Source organism: Girardinichthys multiradiatus, chromosome 23 (assembly GCF_021462225.1).
Source record: "Girardinichthys multiradiatus isolate DD_20200921_A chromosome 23, DD_fGirMul_XY1, whole genome shotgun sequence".
In the NCBI taxonomy this organism is placed as follows: Eukaryota; Metazoa; Chordata; class Actinopteri; order Cyprinodontiformes; family Goodeidae; genus Girardinichthys; species Girardinichthys multiradiatus.
The window spans coordinates 42814524-42832988 of record NC_061815.1 but is presented as its reverse complement, the minus strand read 5'-3'; the positions used below and the strand labels follow the sequence as shown (position 1 = coordinate 42832988).

The 18465-nt window shown below is 37.8% G+C and overlaps 1 protein-coding gene across 2 annotated transcripts in view; it reads right to left on the bottom strand.

The window, feature by feature from the left end:
* Positions 1 to 18465, bottom strand: part of pde6a (phosphodiesterase 6A, cGMP-specific, rod, alpha) — a 42482-nt gene continuing 24017 nt past the window's right edge. For both annotated transcript variants that reach the window (XM_047352769.1, XM_047352770.1), the window contains exons 19-24: positions 16212 to 16319; positions 16073 to 16136; positions 11083 to 11157; positions 3058 to 3141; positions 1062 to 1230; positions 1 to 917 (exon numbers count right to left, since the gene is read on the bottom strand). In XM_047352769.1, coding sequence (XP_047208725.1) covers positions 877 to 917; positions 1062 to 1230; positions 3058 to 3141; positions 11083 to 11157; positions 16073 to 16136; positions 16212 to 16319 — 541 coding nt within the window. In that variant the 3' untranslated portion in view covers positions 1 to 876. The remainder of the gene's footprint in view (positions 918 to 1061; positions 1231 to 3057; positions 3142 to 11082; positions 11158 to 16072; positions 16137 to 16211; positions 16320 to 18465) is intronic.

The window sequence follows — 18465 nt, the reverse complement described above, 5'->3', positions numbered from 1 at the left end:
GAATTTTGGTTTCTGATCTTTAATGGACAAAGCATCTTTAATTACTTCTAACAGAGAAAATCTGATGTCTGTAGTTCAGTCACTCGACCATATTAAGCAAGAAAACAATATATAAGAATGCCAATAACCTATTTTTACAAAGAGATGAAAAAAAGCTTCACATTTCTCAAACTGTAAAAAAAAAGCTTCTTTTTCGTACATAATCAATTTTTCTGCTAACCATTAAAAATAGCTTCAGTCAATGAAGTCAGAGAGATTTTAATGTACACAGCACAGAAACATTAATGCTGCAAAACTGAGAAAAACTCAATGGCCATTATACAAGCATTTACCTTTTATCTGGAATAATATAAAAAATATCTATTTTACAGCATGCAAACAAATGAGCAGGGCATCCATTTCAACACAGCAAATGTCACAAAATGTGTCAGCAATATAAAATAAATTACATTTAAGTTGAAATTTTGCAGCCTTGTTATTTATTAATACATCTTAAAAACTTTAAAAATAACCAATAGCCTGCACTGTTTTGGAAAATGCCACAACTCAACTACAAGCAGTTCATAGAGACTGGCAAAGTAATGCTGCATTACATTTCTGAAAAGACTCCCTTCATCATCAATATTCTCTGTCTTATGTGTGATTTTCAGAAATGAGCGATGCGCTGTGCAGAAGAAAAATAACATTCTGGCAAGAGAAGGAAACAGTGCAGAGGAAAAGCATAAGAGGAAAAATTAAAAGTTGATTTAATAAATTCATAAGTTAGGAGAACTAAAATTTATTTTCTATAAGATAGATTTTTCAGGTGTGAGCTGAAAAAGACCTTATGCTTTACACCAAACATGCAGTGGTCTTCCGGGGGTTACAGCAGACTTTCTAGCTCAGAACACAGGTCTTTGACTGGGATGCACTTGCAGCTGAAGGAAGGAAGAAAAAAAAGGAGAAGGTAAGGAAATAAATTACATTCATGATTCAGCCCATTTGAAACAGTTTGCTTCCTAAAATGTATATTAAACCTGGTAAACAAGACTTTTTTAGTCCCTGTTGAAGTGTTCCCCTACCTTGTTTAGCTGCTGCAGCGGTCTGAGCTGCCTCCTCTGTGGCCTTCTTAGCGGCCTCGATGGCTGCCAGTTTGGCTTCGTGCACCTCCTTGAGAGCGTTCCACTCCTTCCTGTTGTTCAGGAGACGATCCAGCATGGGGGTGATCTCCACATGGAAACGGCTGAACTCCTATGGAGGTTAGACGATATGAATGATATACAGTACAGATCAAAAGTCTGGACACACCTTCTCATTCAAAGAGTTTTCTTTATTTTCATGACAATGAATATTGTATCTTCACACTGAAGCATCAAAACTATGAATTAACACATGTGGAATTATATACTGTTCAGAAAAGTGTGAAACAACTGAAAATATGTCTTATATTCTAGGTTCTTCAAAGTAGCCACCTTTTGCTTTGATTACTGCTCCACACACTCTTGGCATTCTGTTGATGAGCTTCAAGAGGTAGTCACCTGAAATGGTTTTCACTTCACAGGTGTGCCCTGTCAAGTTTAATAAGTGGGATTTCAACCCTTATAAATGGGGTTGGGACCATCAGTTGTGTTGTGCAGGAGGTGGATACAGTACACAGCTGATAGTCCTACTGACTGTTAGAATTTGTATTATGGCAAGAAGAAAGCAGCTAAGTAAAGAAAAACGAGTGGCCATCATTACTTTAAGAAATGAAGGTCAGTCAATCCGAACAATTGGGAAAACTTTGACAGTGTCCCCAAGTGCAGTCGCAAAAACCATCAAGCGCTACAAAGAAACTGGCTCACATGAGGACCGCCCCAGGAAAGGAAGACCAAGAGTCACCTCTGCTGCGGACGATAAGTTCATCCGAGTCACCGGCCTCAGAAATCGCAGGTTAACAGCAGCTCAGATTAGAAAACAGGTCAATGCCACACAGAGTTGTAGCAGCAGACACATCTCTAGAACAACTGTTAAGAGGAGACTGTGTGAATCAGGCCTTCATGGTAAAATAGCTGCTAGGAAACCACTGCTGAGGACAGGCAACAAGCAGAAGAGACTTGTTTGGGCTAAATAACACAAGGAATGGACATTAGACCAGTGGAAATCTGTGCTTTGGTCTGATGAGTCCAAGATTGAGATCTTTGGTTCCAACCACCGTGTCTTTGTGCGGCGCAGAAGAGGTGAACAGATGGACTCTACATGCCTGGTTCCCACTGTGAAGCATGGAGGAAGAGGTGTGATGGTGTGGGGGTGCTTTGCTGGTGACACTGTTGGGGATTTATTCAAAATTGAAGACATATTGAACCAGCATGGCTACCACAGCATCTTGCAGCGGCATGCTATTCCATCCGGTTTGCGTTTAGTTGGACCATCATTTATTTTTCAACAGGACAATGACCCCAAACACACATCCAGGCTGTGTAAGGGCTATTTGACCAAGAAGGAGAGTGATGGGTGCTGCGCCAGATGACCTGGCCTCCACAGTCACCGGACCTGAACCCAATCGAGATGGTTTGGGGTGAGCTGGACCGCAGAGTGAAGGCATAAGGGTCAACAAGTGCTAAGCATCTCTGGGAACTCCTTCAAGACTGTTGGAAAATCATTTCAGGTGACTACCTCTTGAAGCTCATCAACAGAATGCCAAGAGTGTGCGGAGCATTAATCCAAGCAAAAGGTGGCTACATTAAAGAACCTAGAATATAAGACATATTTTCAGTTATTTCACACTTTTTTGTTCAGTATATAATTCCACATGTGTTAATTCATAGTTTTGATGCCTTCAGTGTAAAGCTACAATATTCATAGTCATGAAAATAAAGACAATTCTTTAAATGAGAAGGTGTGTCCAAACTTTTGGTCTGTACTGTAAATGCAGCTTTTTTGCATCAAAACCATAAAAACATTGCTTCATTTCTAATTACCTAATAAAAACAAATATATTGTGCAACTATTTTTAAAACGCTACTTGCCACAGAACAAATTTGAAAGAATAAATGTAAAAGAATAAATTGTTTGCATTTGAAAGATATGATGTTTAACCTTGTATACAAATGAGCAAACAAAGTCGATGAAACCACACTGCAGCTTTGGTAGGTCATCCGCTTTGTTTCTGTCCATCATAGGCTTAACAAGAGAAAGAAGAAACACGTTAATGAACCAAGACTATACTCTTATTATTTTTACAGTGTTGTGAAATCATGGCAAGCTTATGGCTTTAGCACATTAATTAATATGTTTTCTATATTTAACTCTATTCTGGTTGTGAAATATAAAGTTTTTGACAAATGACCACAGAACCCATTAAACAAAGTCACAAGAAGCTCAAAAGTTTCTCTATAAAAACCAAATCAAGCCTCAAAACTTTCGAGCAGGAAGTTGAGATAACACTGTCATGTTTGGTATAAATACTGTGTGTAAATGGTGTTCGTGGCTCTGCTTAACTGACTTGCTCGGTGACAGAGTCATTCAAACGCTGAATGCCTTTGAATAAAACTTATAAAGACAAAGTCCGGATTTTCTCATGTTGTGAGTCAACTTCTCTCACACTTTGATAAGAAAATTCCATTACACACAGCAGGACCTTTGCATTAAATGTCTAGATTACAATGCTGCAAGGAGTCAGATATTGGCTCTAGACAGTTGAATTATTGATTTTCTTTGGTGTTATTGGCTCTCTGTGTCGGGGTCTGGGTTCAATGTGTGTGTGTGTTTTGTTTGTTGACTTTGCTTTCAGTTTCCAGATGGTGCTGGAGTTTCTCAGGTGTGCTGGGTGACAGGTGTGACTGATCTGCTGATTGCTTGGAGGAGTATTTAAGCAGGAGCCTGCCAGCACTTCAATGGCAGACTGTTTGCCTTCAGTGGTAACAAGCTCAGCCACTACTAAGCTATGCTTCGTTCTTTGTTCTAAACTGACTTTGTGTATGTTCCCTCGCAGGCTAAAACCTGAATCTTTTGATTACCTTAGCTGAACACTGACTTCGGTTCCGGAAGTTTCTGGACGATCAAGACTACCTATGTTTTTGTGGATTACGTTCCCAAGGACCAACCAGGCAGCCTCCTGTTTTCCTCCGTCTTCTGAACCAAGGCATAAGCCCACCCTCCAACACAAGTAACTGAACATTGAACTAACTCCTGATCTCACCAAATCTCACTCAACAGCACAAGAGAAACCATCTGGATTACTCCGCTTTGTAAACCTGGACCCCGAATCCCTGTACCCCTGGCGACCGGACTGCACTTACTTAGTAAGCCGTTTTTCTGTTTATTATAGTTACTTTTTGTTAATTCCACAACATAATAGTTCTTGGTTTCACCAGTTCTCCTCCCCCTCTTTCCATACAGTTGCCGATTCACCCATTCTCGTTCCAGTCTCACTTGTAAAAAAAACACCTTTCACTGATTCAGTTCTCCTTCAGAGTGTTCTTCAGTATGTGGGTCAGATCTATTACGAAAACAATGACACTCTGTTGCAAAACTTCAATCCGTTCACATTTAAAATTTTCTATACATGCCTGTATGCACCTTTGTGTAATTCATGATCATTCTGCAAGGACAGTTCAAATAGTAATGGTTCTTCAAAGATCATGTTTCTACCCAGAAAGAGAAAATAGGTAAATAATAAGTTATGCACACTTATTTTTATATAATTATCTAGCCTTTTAGTTTTTAGAATATTTATTCTAATTTAGATTTAGTATACTTCTAATCTTCCTACAAATAAGAGAACAGATGTTCATGAGCAGATGATGGTGAGTCACAAACTCTGCTGGACAAGTGCAAACGGTATCAAAATGAAAATGTTTCCCTCCTGATAGATGCTATTAAATTTGGAGGTGAAAACATGCGGGATGAAGCTCGGAGTGCCTGGAGCATCTCAAGGACATGAGGGAATGAAACCAAGGATGCTGCAGAGAGCCAGGGATGGTATGGTGGGCTGGGTCAAGGCCACAGTGACCGATCTTTCTGAATCAGTGCTCCACATAATGGCTTCTCTCTGCTCAACACTGCCACCACAGGGAATTTAATCTGTCTTTTCATTTTGTCTGTGTTTTTGCCCCTTGTTCTCTGTCCTCATGTCCTTCTCTTTCTCTCTGTGTTAAACTGAAGGGCTAAAATATCCTGCTTTATAACCTGTAACTCTTGTATTCTGCTCCTGTCACATCCAACTGTATTAAAGAGAAAAAGATCTGCCAGAAAAGATTTATTATAAACAAATAATCTGGAAAACGACATTCTTTGAGATTGTATCCCATCTAAATACAAGACACCAGTTTTCTATTACTACTATATCTATGAAATATTTATTTTGCATTTGGCCAAAATATATCCTTTTCTTGTGGGCTACATTGATAATTGGCGAACATTTTGGGGAAAACCTGGTCTGATCCGGAGAGATGGCATCCATCCCACTTTGGATGGAGCAGCTCTTTCTAGGAATCTGGCCGAATTTATTAGTTCTCCAAAACTCTGACAACCCAGGGTTCAGACCAGGAAGCAGGGTCGTAGTTTAACACTCCTCTCTGCAGCTTCTGTACTGCTACCCACCCATTACCGTATTAAGACAGTGTCTCGCCCACAGCCAAAATTGAATAGATTGAAAAATAATCTAAAAGGAGGAAATCTGGAAAATCTAATAAAAATAAACACAACTCAGACCAAAGAGAAAAATAAAACAATTAAATGTGGCTTACTGAACATAAGATCTCTCTCTTCAAAGACATTGCTAGTTAGTGACCTGATTTGTGACAATCAGATTGATTTATTTTCTTTCACAGAAACCTGGCTGCAGCAAGAGGATTATGTTACTATAAATGAGTCAACTCCTTCTAATTAGATACATTTTCACATTCCTCGAAATACTGGGTGAGGAGGAGGAGTAGCAACCATCTTTCAGTCTGATTTATTGACTAGTCCCAGACCAATCAATAGCTACAACTCTTTTGAATATTTAATCCTTAGTTTTCCACATCCAAATTGCAAAGCACTAAAAGCACTTCTGTTTGTTGTTTTGTACTGTCCACCAGGCCCTTACTCTCAATTTTTAGATCAGTAATTATTCATAGGAGGCTAGCTCCCTGGTTTAATTCAGAGCTGCGTACTTTAAAGCACAATGCTAGAAAATTGGAGAGAAAATGGCGATCTACACACCTAGAGGATTCCTACTTAATCTGGAAAAATACCCTACTGTTGTATAAAAAGACACTTCACCAAGCTAGAACAGCTTATTTCTCATCATTAATAGAAGAGAAAAAGAATAATCCTAGGTTTCTCTTTAGTACAGTTGCTAAACTTACACAGAGTCATAGCTCTGTTGAGCCATTCATTCCCTTAGCTCTTAGCAGTCATGACTTTATGGGATTCTTCCAAAATAAAATTTATTCAATTAAAAAGAAAATCTTTGACATACTCCCGAAGATGATTACTTCATCCTCAGCAAGTGAGACAACATTGGAAGTAACTGTAGAACCTGATTTGTGTTTGGACTGTTTTGATTCTGTGAAGCTTCCTGAGTTATCAGAAATATTAGCTTCATCTAAACCTTCAACTTGTATGTTAGACCCAATCCCAACCAAATTATTTAAGGAAGTGTTCCCGCTGATTACCAGCCCCATTTTAGATATGATTAATTTACCCTTAGTAAATGGATATGTACCACAGGCTTTTAAGGTAGTTGTAATTAAACCTTTGCTTAAGAAACCATTGCTTAAGAAACCTTCGCTTGATCGAGATGACTTGAAAAATTACAGACCTATATCCAATCTTCCATTCTTATCTAACATTCTTGAGAAAATAGTTGCTAATCAAATGTGTGAGCATTTACACAGCAATGACCTGTTTGAAGAGTTTCAGTCAGGCTTCAGAGCTCATCATAGCACTGAAACAGCTCTGCTGAAAGTCACTAATAATATTCTTATGGCCTCAGATAATGAACTTGTGTCTGTACTGGTCCTGTTAGATCTCAGTGCTGCATTTGAAACAGTCAACCATAATATTCTCTTAGAAAGGCTGGAATATGCTGCAGGCATCAGGGGAACAGCGCAAGGCTGGTTTAAATCTTATCTGTCTGACAGATTCCAGTTTGTTCATGTAAATGATAAATCATCTTTAAACTCCAGGGTTAATTGTGGAGTACCACAGGGTTCAGTACTTGGACCAATTCTCTTTACTATATATATGCTTCCAATAGGTCAAATTATCAGGCAGCATAGGATAAATTTTCACTGTTACACTGATGATACTCAGCTTTACTTATCCATGAATCCTGACGAGCCCAACCAGTTGGATAGACTACAAGCATGTCTTGAAGATATAAAAACTTGGAGAACTTTAAATTTTCTGCTTCTAAATTCAGACAAGACAGAAGTTGTCGTCTTTGGACCGGAGTCTTTAAAAAAGAAACTGCTTAGTCAATCACTTAAACAGGATGGGATTAAATTGACCTCTGATAATAAAGTAAAAAACCTTGGTGTTATTTTTGACCAGGACATGTCATTTAAATCCCATATTAAACAGGTTTCTAGGATTTCCTTCTTTCATCCCTGGAACATTGCCAAAATTAGAAATATCCTGTCCAGGAGTGACGCTGAAAAGCTAGTCCATGCATTTGTTACTTCAAGGCTGGACTATTGTAATTCTTTACTGTCAGGATGTCCACAAAATGTAGTTAAAAGCCTTCAGCTGATTCAAAATGCTGCAGCAAGAGTTCTAATGAAAATTAAAAAGAGAGATCATATTTCTCCTATTTTAGCTTCCCTTCATTGGCTCCCTGTTAAATCCAGAATATAATTTAAAATTCTCCTCCTCACATATAAAGCCCTTAATGATCTAGCTCCATCATACATCAGATATCTGATTGTTCCATATGTTCCTAACAGAGCACTTCGTTCTCAGACTGCAGGTTTACTGGTGGTTCCTAGAGTCTCTAGAAGTAGAATGGGAGGCAGATCCTTTAGTTATCAGGCTCCTCTCCTGTGGAACCAGCTCCCAGTTTAAGTCCGTGAGGAAGACACCCTGTATACTTTTAAGGCTAGGCTTAAAACTTTCCTTTTTGATAAAGCTTATAGTTAGAGTGGCTTAGTTTATCCTGAGCTGTCTTCCTTATTTTTTACCTCCGTCTTCTTCCCTCCCTGTTGGATGGAGTAATGGGGAGTCAGGTTTAGCCTAAACCAGCTCAGTTATGGTTGAGGTGCAAACACACCCTCCATTTCTGCTACTTGTATGACCCCCTCTCTTTTCCAATGGTTATGGTCAATCTGACAGAGAAAGGTATCCCAATCGTTGTGGTTTTTAGTATAACAATGACCATCAGTGGGCTCTAGCTGGACAAACTGTCTACTTTTAAGGCTAGGCTTAAACCTTTCCTTTTTGATAAAGCTTATAGTTAGACTGGCTTAGGTTATCCTGAACTATCTCTGTAGATATGCTGCTATAGGCTTAGGCTGCTGGATGACATAATGACCACTTTCACCCTCTTTGCTACATTCTCACACTACTCTCCAGTTTTGCATTATTTGCTGTTATTTCAGCTTTTAACTTTGTTCTCCCTCTTTTCTCTTCCTAGAAGCTACACCTGGCCTGACTCTGTGTCTACCTGTGACACCTTTCTGGAGAGCGGCATCGTCCGAGCTTCTGCTGGCAACAACTTAATGCTCACCCTCTACCGATGACCCACATGGCCCTGTCTTTTAGTGTTTAACCTTTACTCTCTCCTAGACATGGCGATTGACTGAGCTTAACTGTAACTAATTATATGTGCTCTCTTTCAAACTCTCACCTTGAAAACTGGCTCAGAGTTTATATGTTCTTTATTTCTAAATGAAACGACTAAAGGAGCTACATCCATTAACATTTACTTTTCCTTCCCATAGAAAGGACTCCTGGATCAGTACTTCCTTTGTTCTCTTTGTGTCTCTGCTCTGTTCTCTCAAACCCCCAGTCGGTCGTGGCAGATGGCCGCTCACACTGAGCCTGGTTCTGCTGGAGGTTTCTTCCTGTTAAAAGGGAGTTTTTCCTCTCCACTGTCGCTACATGCATGCTCAGTATGAGGGATTGCTGCAAAGTCAACGCCAGTGACTGTCCACTGTCTCTACATGCTCATCCGGGAGGAGGGAATGCTGCAAGTCTCTGACTGGATGCAATCTGCTGGGTTTCCTCAGACAGAAACATTTTATCCAATTTGAATAAATAACTGAATCTGACTGCACTGTTCAATGGTTAGGATTAATTGAAATGTATGTACCTGACTTTTGTGAAGTGCCTTGAGACAACATGTGTTGTGAATTGGCGCTATATAAATAAACTGAATTGAAACTGAATTTTCATTTAATGTGCAGTTTAGTTTTTATGTGTTTTCTTTTCAACAACAAAACTATATTTTATTTAAATGCAGTGTCTCCTTACCTACATGCATGATCCTTGGAAATACATATATTTTTATTTTTATTTAATCTATTTAGTTTAATAACTTTTAATTTGTAATTTATTTGCTTACCTCGCCTTTTCTCTTATATCAAACAACTTTGATTCATCAGTTCCTATGTCTTTTTAAAGACACTGATTTTAATCGTATTACCAAATTACAAAGTGGTGTTTTTAAATTTAGTCTCCAAAATTCTTTAGTAGATTTAGTTGATGAACAGTGGTACCCCTGCTGTTAATACTTTGCGTAAATGCCTTCTCTGACACAGTGCAGAGAAGACTTCATTTAGCCTTCTTCTGTTGGGACATTCAGACAAGGGAGTTCTTGTGTTTTCCCCAAAGCTCTCTTCTCTTCAGCTTGCCACACACGTTTTTTATAGGATTCAGATCTGGGGACTGAGGTGGTAATTCTGTTTTGAAGCTAGTGATGATTTGCTCATAGGTCTTGTATCATTACCCTGTTGAAAAGAGCACATTATGCCATGGACTCTAAACAAGGTTCCTTGGGTCTTTGGAAGAAAACAAAAAGCCCACAGCATGACATATCTTCCAACATACTCAACAGTTGGTTGATGTGCTTTTCTCCATAATGATAATTTGTTTCACATGTGATCAACCTAGAATATTTACTGCCGAAAAGATTAATCTCTGTCTTGCCTGACCAAAGCATGCGATTCCAGTTAAAGTTCCAGCAAAATTTAGCAAACCTCTAACCTTTGTGGTGGTAGGACAGAAATATTTTTTAATTTGTGACCTTTGGGGATTGTTTGACCTAAAGTATTTTCCTCACCATCAGAGGTGGAAAAATAAAATTAGACTAAATGAAATTCGGGCTAAATGAAATTAATGTCTGTGTCAAGCCCCAGTGGAACAGAGAGTCATTGATTAGAAGTTCCTTGACACTCTGATCAACTTAAAAAGTAGACTATAACTTAAATATGTTTCAGTTAGAGTTATTTTAAAGGCATTGTAAGGGGTACCAGTTATTGTGCCACCTCTGATTTTGTTATTTCCTAACATGATATTTTTTTAAATGAAGCAGTTAAGTTAGAGATTGGTTTTTTGTATGAGTTGATGCTACAGCAATATTTTAAGGCTTTGTGCACATCTTCACCTGGAAGGGCAGAAAATGTGGCTGCACTATAGATTTGTAATTCCAAAGTTTATGTTCCTCCTTGAATGTGGTTTGTATAATGTAGTTCTAGCTGTGATGTTACAAGAACAACCTTTTAGCTTTGTGTAAACTGTTTTTCTCAGCAGATTTGCCTTAGTAACAGAAGTTTCTTCACAGACAGACTTGGATTCTTGCAGCTACATTATTGTAAAGGTCATCTATAACATCCTCTGGAGCAGGGGATACTCTCAGCTGAAGTCTCTGTTGCCTGACTGAAAACTGGCTGTTACGATGGAAGCATAATTCATTAAGGCTCAGGTTCTTTAGCAGCATGGTAAAAACCTTGGGAATGAATCAGCCTGATCTGACAAGTTAAACTTAATGTAAATATGCCAAAAAACAAAAATGCTTTAGAAAGTTTCTGCAATTTTGACATAAAAGTAACATAGACCAATAATCCCATAACACATTTGTATTTTACAGAAATATAACTTTGTACACTGATAAGCCTGCTTGTCTTGTTCAATTCTTACAATGGGTTGCTGTTCCAAGACGGTCCTCTCCAGGTCTCCCTGTTCCCAGAACTCTGCAGCCACAGACAGCGCCACCTAGAGGAAGGTTTAAGATGTGTATCTAGTCACACAGCAGATGTAATGGCCTCCATTACAACACTTGAGGCACTCAGAAAACTAGGATTAAATTTCTAAAGCAGCAAATATTCATCTTAGAATTTTAGGGACTCTCATACTCAGCAAAGATGTAAAAGTGTAAGTGGAGCAAGATTTCCACAATTCTGATATGATACACCTTCCCCCCATGTTGTTCAAATTATCCTTTAAAGCTTTTACAATAGTCCACAATGAGAAGGGTATTTGCAGATCACGAAGCAGTTTTCTGGCTTTGTGTCTTTGATGAAATGAAAGCCCATATTATCTGCCCTCGCAAACCAGAAAACTCTGCAGAGCGAGATCTGTTGAATAATATGTAAATTCTGTATTCAGCACAGAACACTCATTTTGAAAGAGTTAGTCATCAAGCCAGTTCTGGGGGAACAATTGCTCCAAGGCTTGTACAGAGACACTGTGCTTTTTATCCAGAACTGGATGAAAAGCATAACATATCCCCCAGTACAACGGCAGCAGAATGTCTTACACTGAACACAGCAGCTCAGGGTTTTGTAAGTAATATTGTGAACAGGCCTGTCTGCAATCAGTAAATATGAGTGAGATTCTTGTGCAGGTATTTAACAGCCGATCCGATATCTGAGCAGTTGCAGACATTCATGTTTACTCTACTGAAAGGTGTAACTTCACTTACTTTACTGATGGTTTGAGTTTGACATGATGATCTAATCTGTAAAGCTTCCACATTTGCACTTTTCTGCAGTCTTATTTTATTAACCTCAGAGTTGGGATGTCCTAATCTGATCCCAGGTATTGGATTGGGGCTCTGATCAAAATATTTGTTAATGATAGGTATCCTTTGTATCAGTCTCCTCTCCTGTGGAACCAGTTCCCGGTTTTGGTCTGTGAGGCAGACACCCTGTCTACTTTTAAGGCTAGGCTTAAAACTTTCCTTTTTGATAAAGCTTATAGTTAGAGTGGCTTAGGTTATCAGGGAGGGAGCCTTCCTCCCTCCCTGTTGGATGGAGTAAGGGGGAGTCAGGTTTAGCCTAAACCGGCTCAATTATGGTTGAGGTGCAAACACACCCTCCATTTCTGCTACCTGTATGACCCCTTCTCTTTTCCAATGGTTATAATCAGTCTGACAGTGAGAGGTATCCCAATCCTTGTGGTTTTTAGTATAACAATGGCCACCAGTGGGACCCTTTGTGGGGTGCCTTGAGACAAAATTGTTGTAAATAAATGCCCTTTAACTAAATAATCTGAACTGAAACTATCTGTGTAGTTATGCTGCTATAGGCTTAGGCTGCTGGAGGACATAACGACCACTTTCACCCTCTTCGCTACATTCTCACACTACTCTCCAATTTTGCATTATTTGCTGTTTCTTCAGCTTTTAACCTTGTTCTCTCTTTTCTCTTCCTAGAAGCTACACCAGGCCTGGCTCTGTGTCTACCTGTGACACCTTTCTGGAGAGGGGCATCGTCCAAGCTTCTGCTGGCAGCAACTTATTGCTCACCCAAGCTACTTTTAGCACAGCATGACAATGAGCTACAACAGAAAGATAGTAAATTTGCAGTTGAAAATGCCCATGAGCAAAGGTTGTGGAATTGTTTATGATTCATTTGTAGCTTTTTGTCATGTGACAACCATTTTGCAAAATAATTATTGTAGAAAGTCTGTTTATTAGTTTTCAATAAGGGTTTGGCTAAATAATATTAAATATTGCCAATAAAAAGCCACAGAAAGTTCATCTAGCAACAAATCACACTATCAGTCTGCTGTGCTGAATGTTTTATGAAAATCTATTTTGTGAAGGGTTTTAGCTTCATTATAATCATCAATCTCAAAATGTTATGCTCATCAAAGATCTATAAAGCTTCTAACAGTGACACTGCAAATGTTTGTTCCACTGAGGGAGGCGAGGCATAATAATGAATGGATAAACAGATTTAGATAAAGCTGCATAGTTCGTGCTTAAGATAAGTCTGAACAAACCACATTCTCATTCTGAACCAGTTGGTTGTTTTAACAAAATCGACAACCTTGCTCTTAAAAATAATCCAGCTCCGACGCAATGCAGTTATGCAAAGAATTAGTTTTTGATATACAGAAATGAGATGTTTCTATTATTATTTAATGGTTAAAAAGTCATTACAAAGATAAACCTCAAGACAGTAAGAACCAACTTTTTTTCTTTATTTCTTATTTAATTTAGTTTTTTGAATTTATTCAGTTTATTTGAAGCCACATTGCATTTTTTTCACTTTTTGATTAATTAAAAGATTCTGAGGACCTTGGTGTGAAGGAATGTTTAATTTTATCTTTACAAATGAATTTGTTAAATGCATAATGTTGAAATAAAACATTTACATAATTGCTTTAATCACATATAGTTAAACCTGGAGCTTTACGCGCTCAGTACTGTGGAAATGATGGCGGACTTGCAGAGAGCACTTCCTTCACTCACCATCCTTAACAACACTGTGTCCAATGTGGATCACTTCCAGGTCCTAAGAACCACAATTTCTCTGGACCTGAGGCGGTCCTCACACATAGACATTGTTCTCCACTAACATTATTCAGTCTATCCTGTGTTCGTCCTTCACTGTGTGGTTTGGCTCAACCACAAAACATGACAGGGCCAGACTGCAACAGACAATTAGGTCTGCAGAGAAGATCTTTGGGACTGACCTTCCTTCCATCCAGAATATGTACAGGTCTAGGGTCATGAAAATGGCAGCTAATATCTCTGCAGACCTCACACATCTTGAACACTAACTGTTAAGACTTTTGCCTTCGGGTTAGTGCTACAGAGCGCTATCAAAAATGAGCTGTCACAGAGACAGTTTCTCCTCCAGGCGGCTGCCTTTCTGATGAACAAAGTACCCAGATCAGTGCTATGCATATTTGCACAAATTCAACCTTGTCCTCTTCTTTAGTAAAAATACTGAATAAATGCACATATTTACTTAAAAAGGAAACAAAAAAGATACCAAATTTACATATTTATAATTAAAATGTTTTTGCTTTAAAGTAAAGTGGAACCAAAATCAGATTCCTTGTTTGTGTGTACAAACATGGCCAGTAAAGCTGATTGATTCTGACTTAATACATTTCCTTATTATTTGGTAGAACTAACTTTTAAACTGTATTTCTTGGGCCAAACATTTTGCTTTTCCACAAGCTTCTCACAATAGTTTGCTGAAAATTTGTCCCATTCATCCTGACAGAAGGGTCGTAACCAAGTCAGGTTTGTAGTTTTCACCATTTCAACTCTGCTCAAAAGGCTTTATGATGGCTACTCTGAAACATTGACTTTGTTGTCCTTAAGGCACTTTGAACCTAATTTGACAGTATCCTTAAAGTCATTGTCCATTTGGAAGGCCCATTTATGTCCAAGTATTAACTTCCTAGCTGATGTCTTGAAATGTTGCTTCAACATTTCCACATGATGTTCTTCACTCATGATGGCATGTTCTGTAGAGTGCACAACACCCACCTGCAGCAAAACACCCCTCAACTCTTGTTGATAGTTCACAGTTGGGATCATGTTCTCAGACTTCCAAGCTCCCCCATTTTCTTTTCAAATGTAATAACGGACGTTATGGTGAAACAATTTCATTACAGGACATGCAATTAACATTTAAGGTTTTTGTCCCTAATTGCATATGTAAACTTGAATCTGTCTCTTTATGTTGCTTTTGGAATAATGTTTTTTTCCTCTCTGAGTGGCCTTTTAGCCCATGTTGGAGCAGGTATTGTTTCACTATGGATAAGCGCAACTCTCTAACCAGCTTCAGTCAGCCTCTCCATGTGATCTTTAGCTTTTGTTTTAAGAATAAATACTTACATTTTTCACCAAAACTCATTTCTTCAACACAGAACCTGTCTCGTTATGATCGATATTCCAATGCCATTTTATACCTGCGTATAATTGTTTAAACAGATGTAGGTGGCGACTTTGAACCAGACTTGCTGAGGTACACAATTTATCTTCCTGATACCTAGATTTTTTCCATGGTACCACACAAGGAAACATAATGTTTGAGGTGTCTTAAAATACATCTGCAGGTGTGCCTCTGATTAACTAAAATCTTGTGAATTAACCTATGAGATACTTACAAAGACTAAATGTTTAGTAATCTTAGTGTATACTAGTGTCTGATTAGTAGTAATAATAAAAAATATCCTAAATGCTACATTTTTGTAGCATTATTGTAGCATTTAGGAAACAGAAATAATTTTGGAAATCCTGAGTGAAAGCAGGAAATGTTTGGTCTGATTCATTGTCAGAGAGTGAGAAAAAACATATATATTTTGTTTTTGCAGTGTATGTAACCATCTGTTTTTAACTGTAATTTTTCAATATCTATACTTTACAAGGCCACCTAATTTTCCTTTGATGCATTTGGCATGAATCTTTAGTCTGTGTTTACATTGAATAATATGAACCAACTGTTACTGAAAATAGGCACATTTTGCAAAACTGTTACAACCAAATAAAGATAAAAAATGACCATCAAGCACTAGCTATCAAGTGGCCAGATTTGCTTGCTGTTAATGTTGATATGCAATGCTCACTGTCTTGAAGGCAATGTGCCCATGACATATTTCACTAAAATAAGATACTGAGCCTGGCAGGCAGTGATGAGGAGAATGAAAAGCAGCAGGTTGCTTTTTGATGCATGAGGCCATCAGGAACCACTGCTGAATGCTGCTGAGAAAAATGGTAGAGCTGACAAAATACAATTTGTTTCCTACTTTATCGTAGGTTCTTGTAGAGTTTCCGCCAGAGTGTGTGCTTACGCTATTAAAAGATGGTTGTGAACTACACTAGAGAGATACTTTAAACCTATAACCCTAAAAGATCTTGTGAGAAAATCATGCATGGACCAACCTTGCTCTGGATCTCCCATGGTTTGGCAATGGCAGAAAGATCACAGGCAGTCATCATCATGGCCCTGCAAACACAACACATGACTGAGATCTGTCTTTATGTCCCTGTGGAAGCTTCCCTTTAGTGCATTTCTGCCTACATGACAATCTCTTTGCGGGTGGTCTCAAGCATCATGTATTTGGTCCAATCGTTCCAATTTTCGTAGGTTTTGGACTGGTCAACAATCTTCTGGAACATCGTTCTCTTTCTGCAGAAGAACAACACAACACAGAAAGATTTCACTTCTGATAGTTGACATAAGTGAATATTTGGAAACTTCCTTAGAATAGGAGTCCTCACTTTAATTTATATACAAATTTGATGTACCAATGTTAAGGTTGATTTACTCAAATGAGAAAGATCTTTAAAAGAAGTCTAAACAACAATTAGGTTGACAATTCTGATTTCAATTAAAAATGAAGACAAGACTAAAATTAGTGTTATGACAGTTAAGAAATCAAACAATAACAGTTTTAATTGAAGATTTATGGGAGTAACTATTTTTATTCTCTTTATGCAAATTTGTACAGCAAAAATACAGATACACAGTGATTTAGACACTCAAATGTCACAATTCCTCCAATCACAGCAGGTTGTGACGCCGCTGAAAACCATTTGTGCAGGCATGGTAAAATTAGGCAACCCCCCCTACATAATCTGAGTAGTATTATACAACTACTGCTAAAGCACAATACTGAATTGATTGAAATTAATCTCAGTGGATCAGGGCAACTTTAAACCGATCAGAGATCCTCTGTAAATCCTCTGTAATTTATTGTGTTTGATTTTTCTGCTTCTTAGGGACATGTCACTGAGGAATTGGTAATCGGGTTATTTATAATTCTGGAACATCCCTTTTTTTAAGAGTGAACAGAAAAATTATTTTGATTTTTCAGATTTTGTTGCCTTTTTAAGGTGTTGTCTTTTTCTTCTCAATTTCTTTTTCCCCATTTTAATAAGAAAGCTGTTCTGTTATAGGTTGTTACTTGTCAATAACAGTTTTTTAATAATACTCCTGAATCTGACTGTTCCCTTATACTGTCAGTTTTGTTCTCGCTATAACAACTTTTCTATTCAGCCACCATAGATGCGTTGATTTTTGACTGGATGACTTGTTGAGTTGAATAAGTTGTGCACTTTAAATGGACACCTTAAAGGCTCAGTTTGTCTGATTGTTTCATCCTTTACCATCATTAAGTACAGAAAGGACTTTTTCCTCTTCTACAAATTTGTCCTCTTAAAGCAAATGAAAATACAAAACAAAAATGTGATTTTGTATTTAATATTATTTATAGTAGTATTTATTCAATTCAATTCAATTTCGGTTCAGTTTTATTTATATTACTCCAATTCACAACACATGTCATCTCAAGGCACTTCACAAAGTCAATTCAATCGAATCATACAGATGTACATACTTATTGTATGTACTTATTTACTTTTTTTACTTTAGTAAAGTAAAGTACACAAGTTCTACGTTGTTTTATAATAAAGTTGAACTTTTTTGACAGAAAAATGATAATTAAAAGACACTGCTAAACCTATTTGGTTTTCTAAGAAATGAGCACAATGCATTTAATAATGATGTTAAGGTGCTACCTTTACTCTAGAAGCCATGCCAGGCTTCAATCATACTTCATTATTGTCCTTTGTTTGCTGTTTTTAACTTTTGTTTACAGTGTCCTTGAGTGTTATGAAAAGCGTTTTAAATAAAACGTATTTTTAAAAATGTATTATTCCAATCATTTGGCTCATGCTCACGGCTTCCACCTCAGTCATTCATCCTTACATCACCACCACTCATCTTCTCTCCCCACCCATCTCAACCCCTCATCCCTCTTTTTGACCTCTATTCATGCCCCTCATCCTCCTTATTGTTTTTTATGAAAAATCTCCATCTCTTTTATCCTCCTAACCAATCTTTACAACCCGTTTTCAGCCTTCTTATCCTACTAATCTATATTCATGATCCCTTTTCCAACATATTTATCTTTGTCATTCTTCTTTATGACACCTCTCATCTCATTCATCATCCTCATCCCTTTAAATGACCAATTTTCAATCCATTTAATATCACCATTCCTCTTTAAAACGTTTCATCCCATTAATCCCATTATTCCCACTTTAATGTCCCTTTCTTATGCTTATTCTCCTTATCTGTTTTTACAATGCTTTTTCTTCTCCATCATTAATCTCATTCCTTTTATGCTGGTCCTCTTGATCCCAGTCAACCTTCCTTTTATTGACCGATTCTTGCCATGATCCGTACTTGTGTGAAAAAAGCTTTTTTAATATTCAATCAGTTCAAGTTTGTTTAATTCAGATTACTTATACTATGCTAATTCTTAACAAAA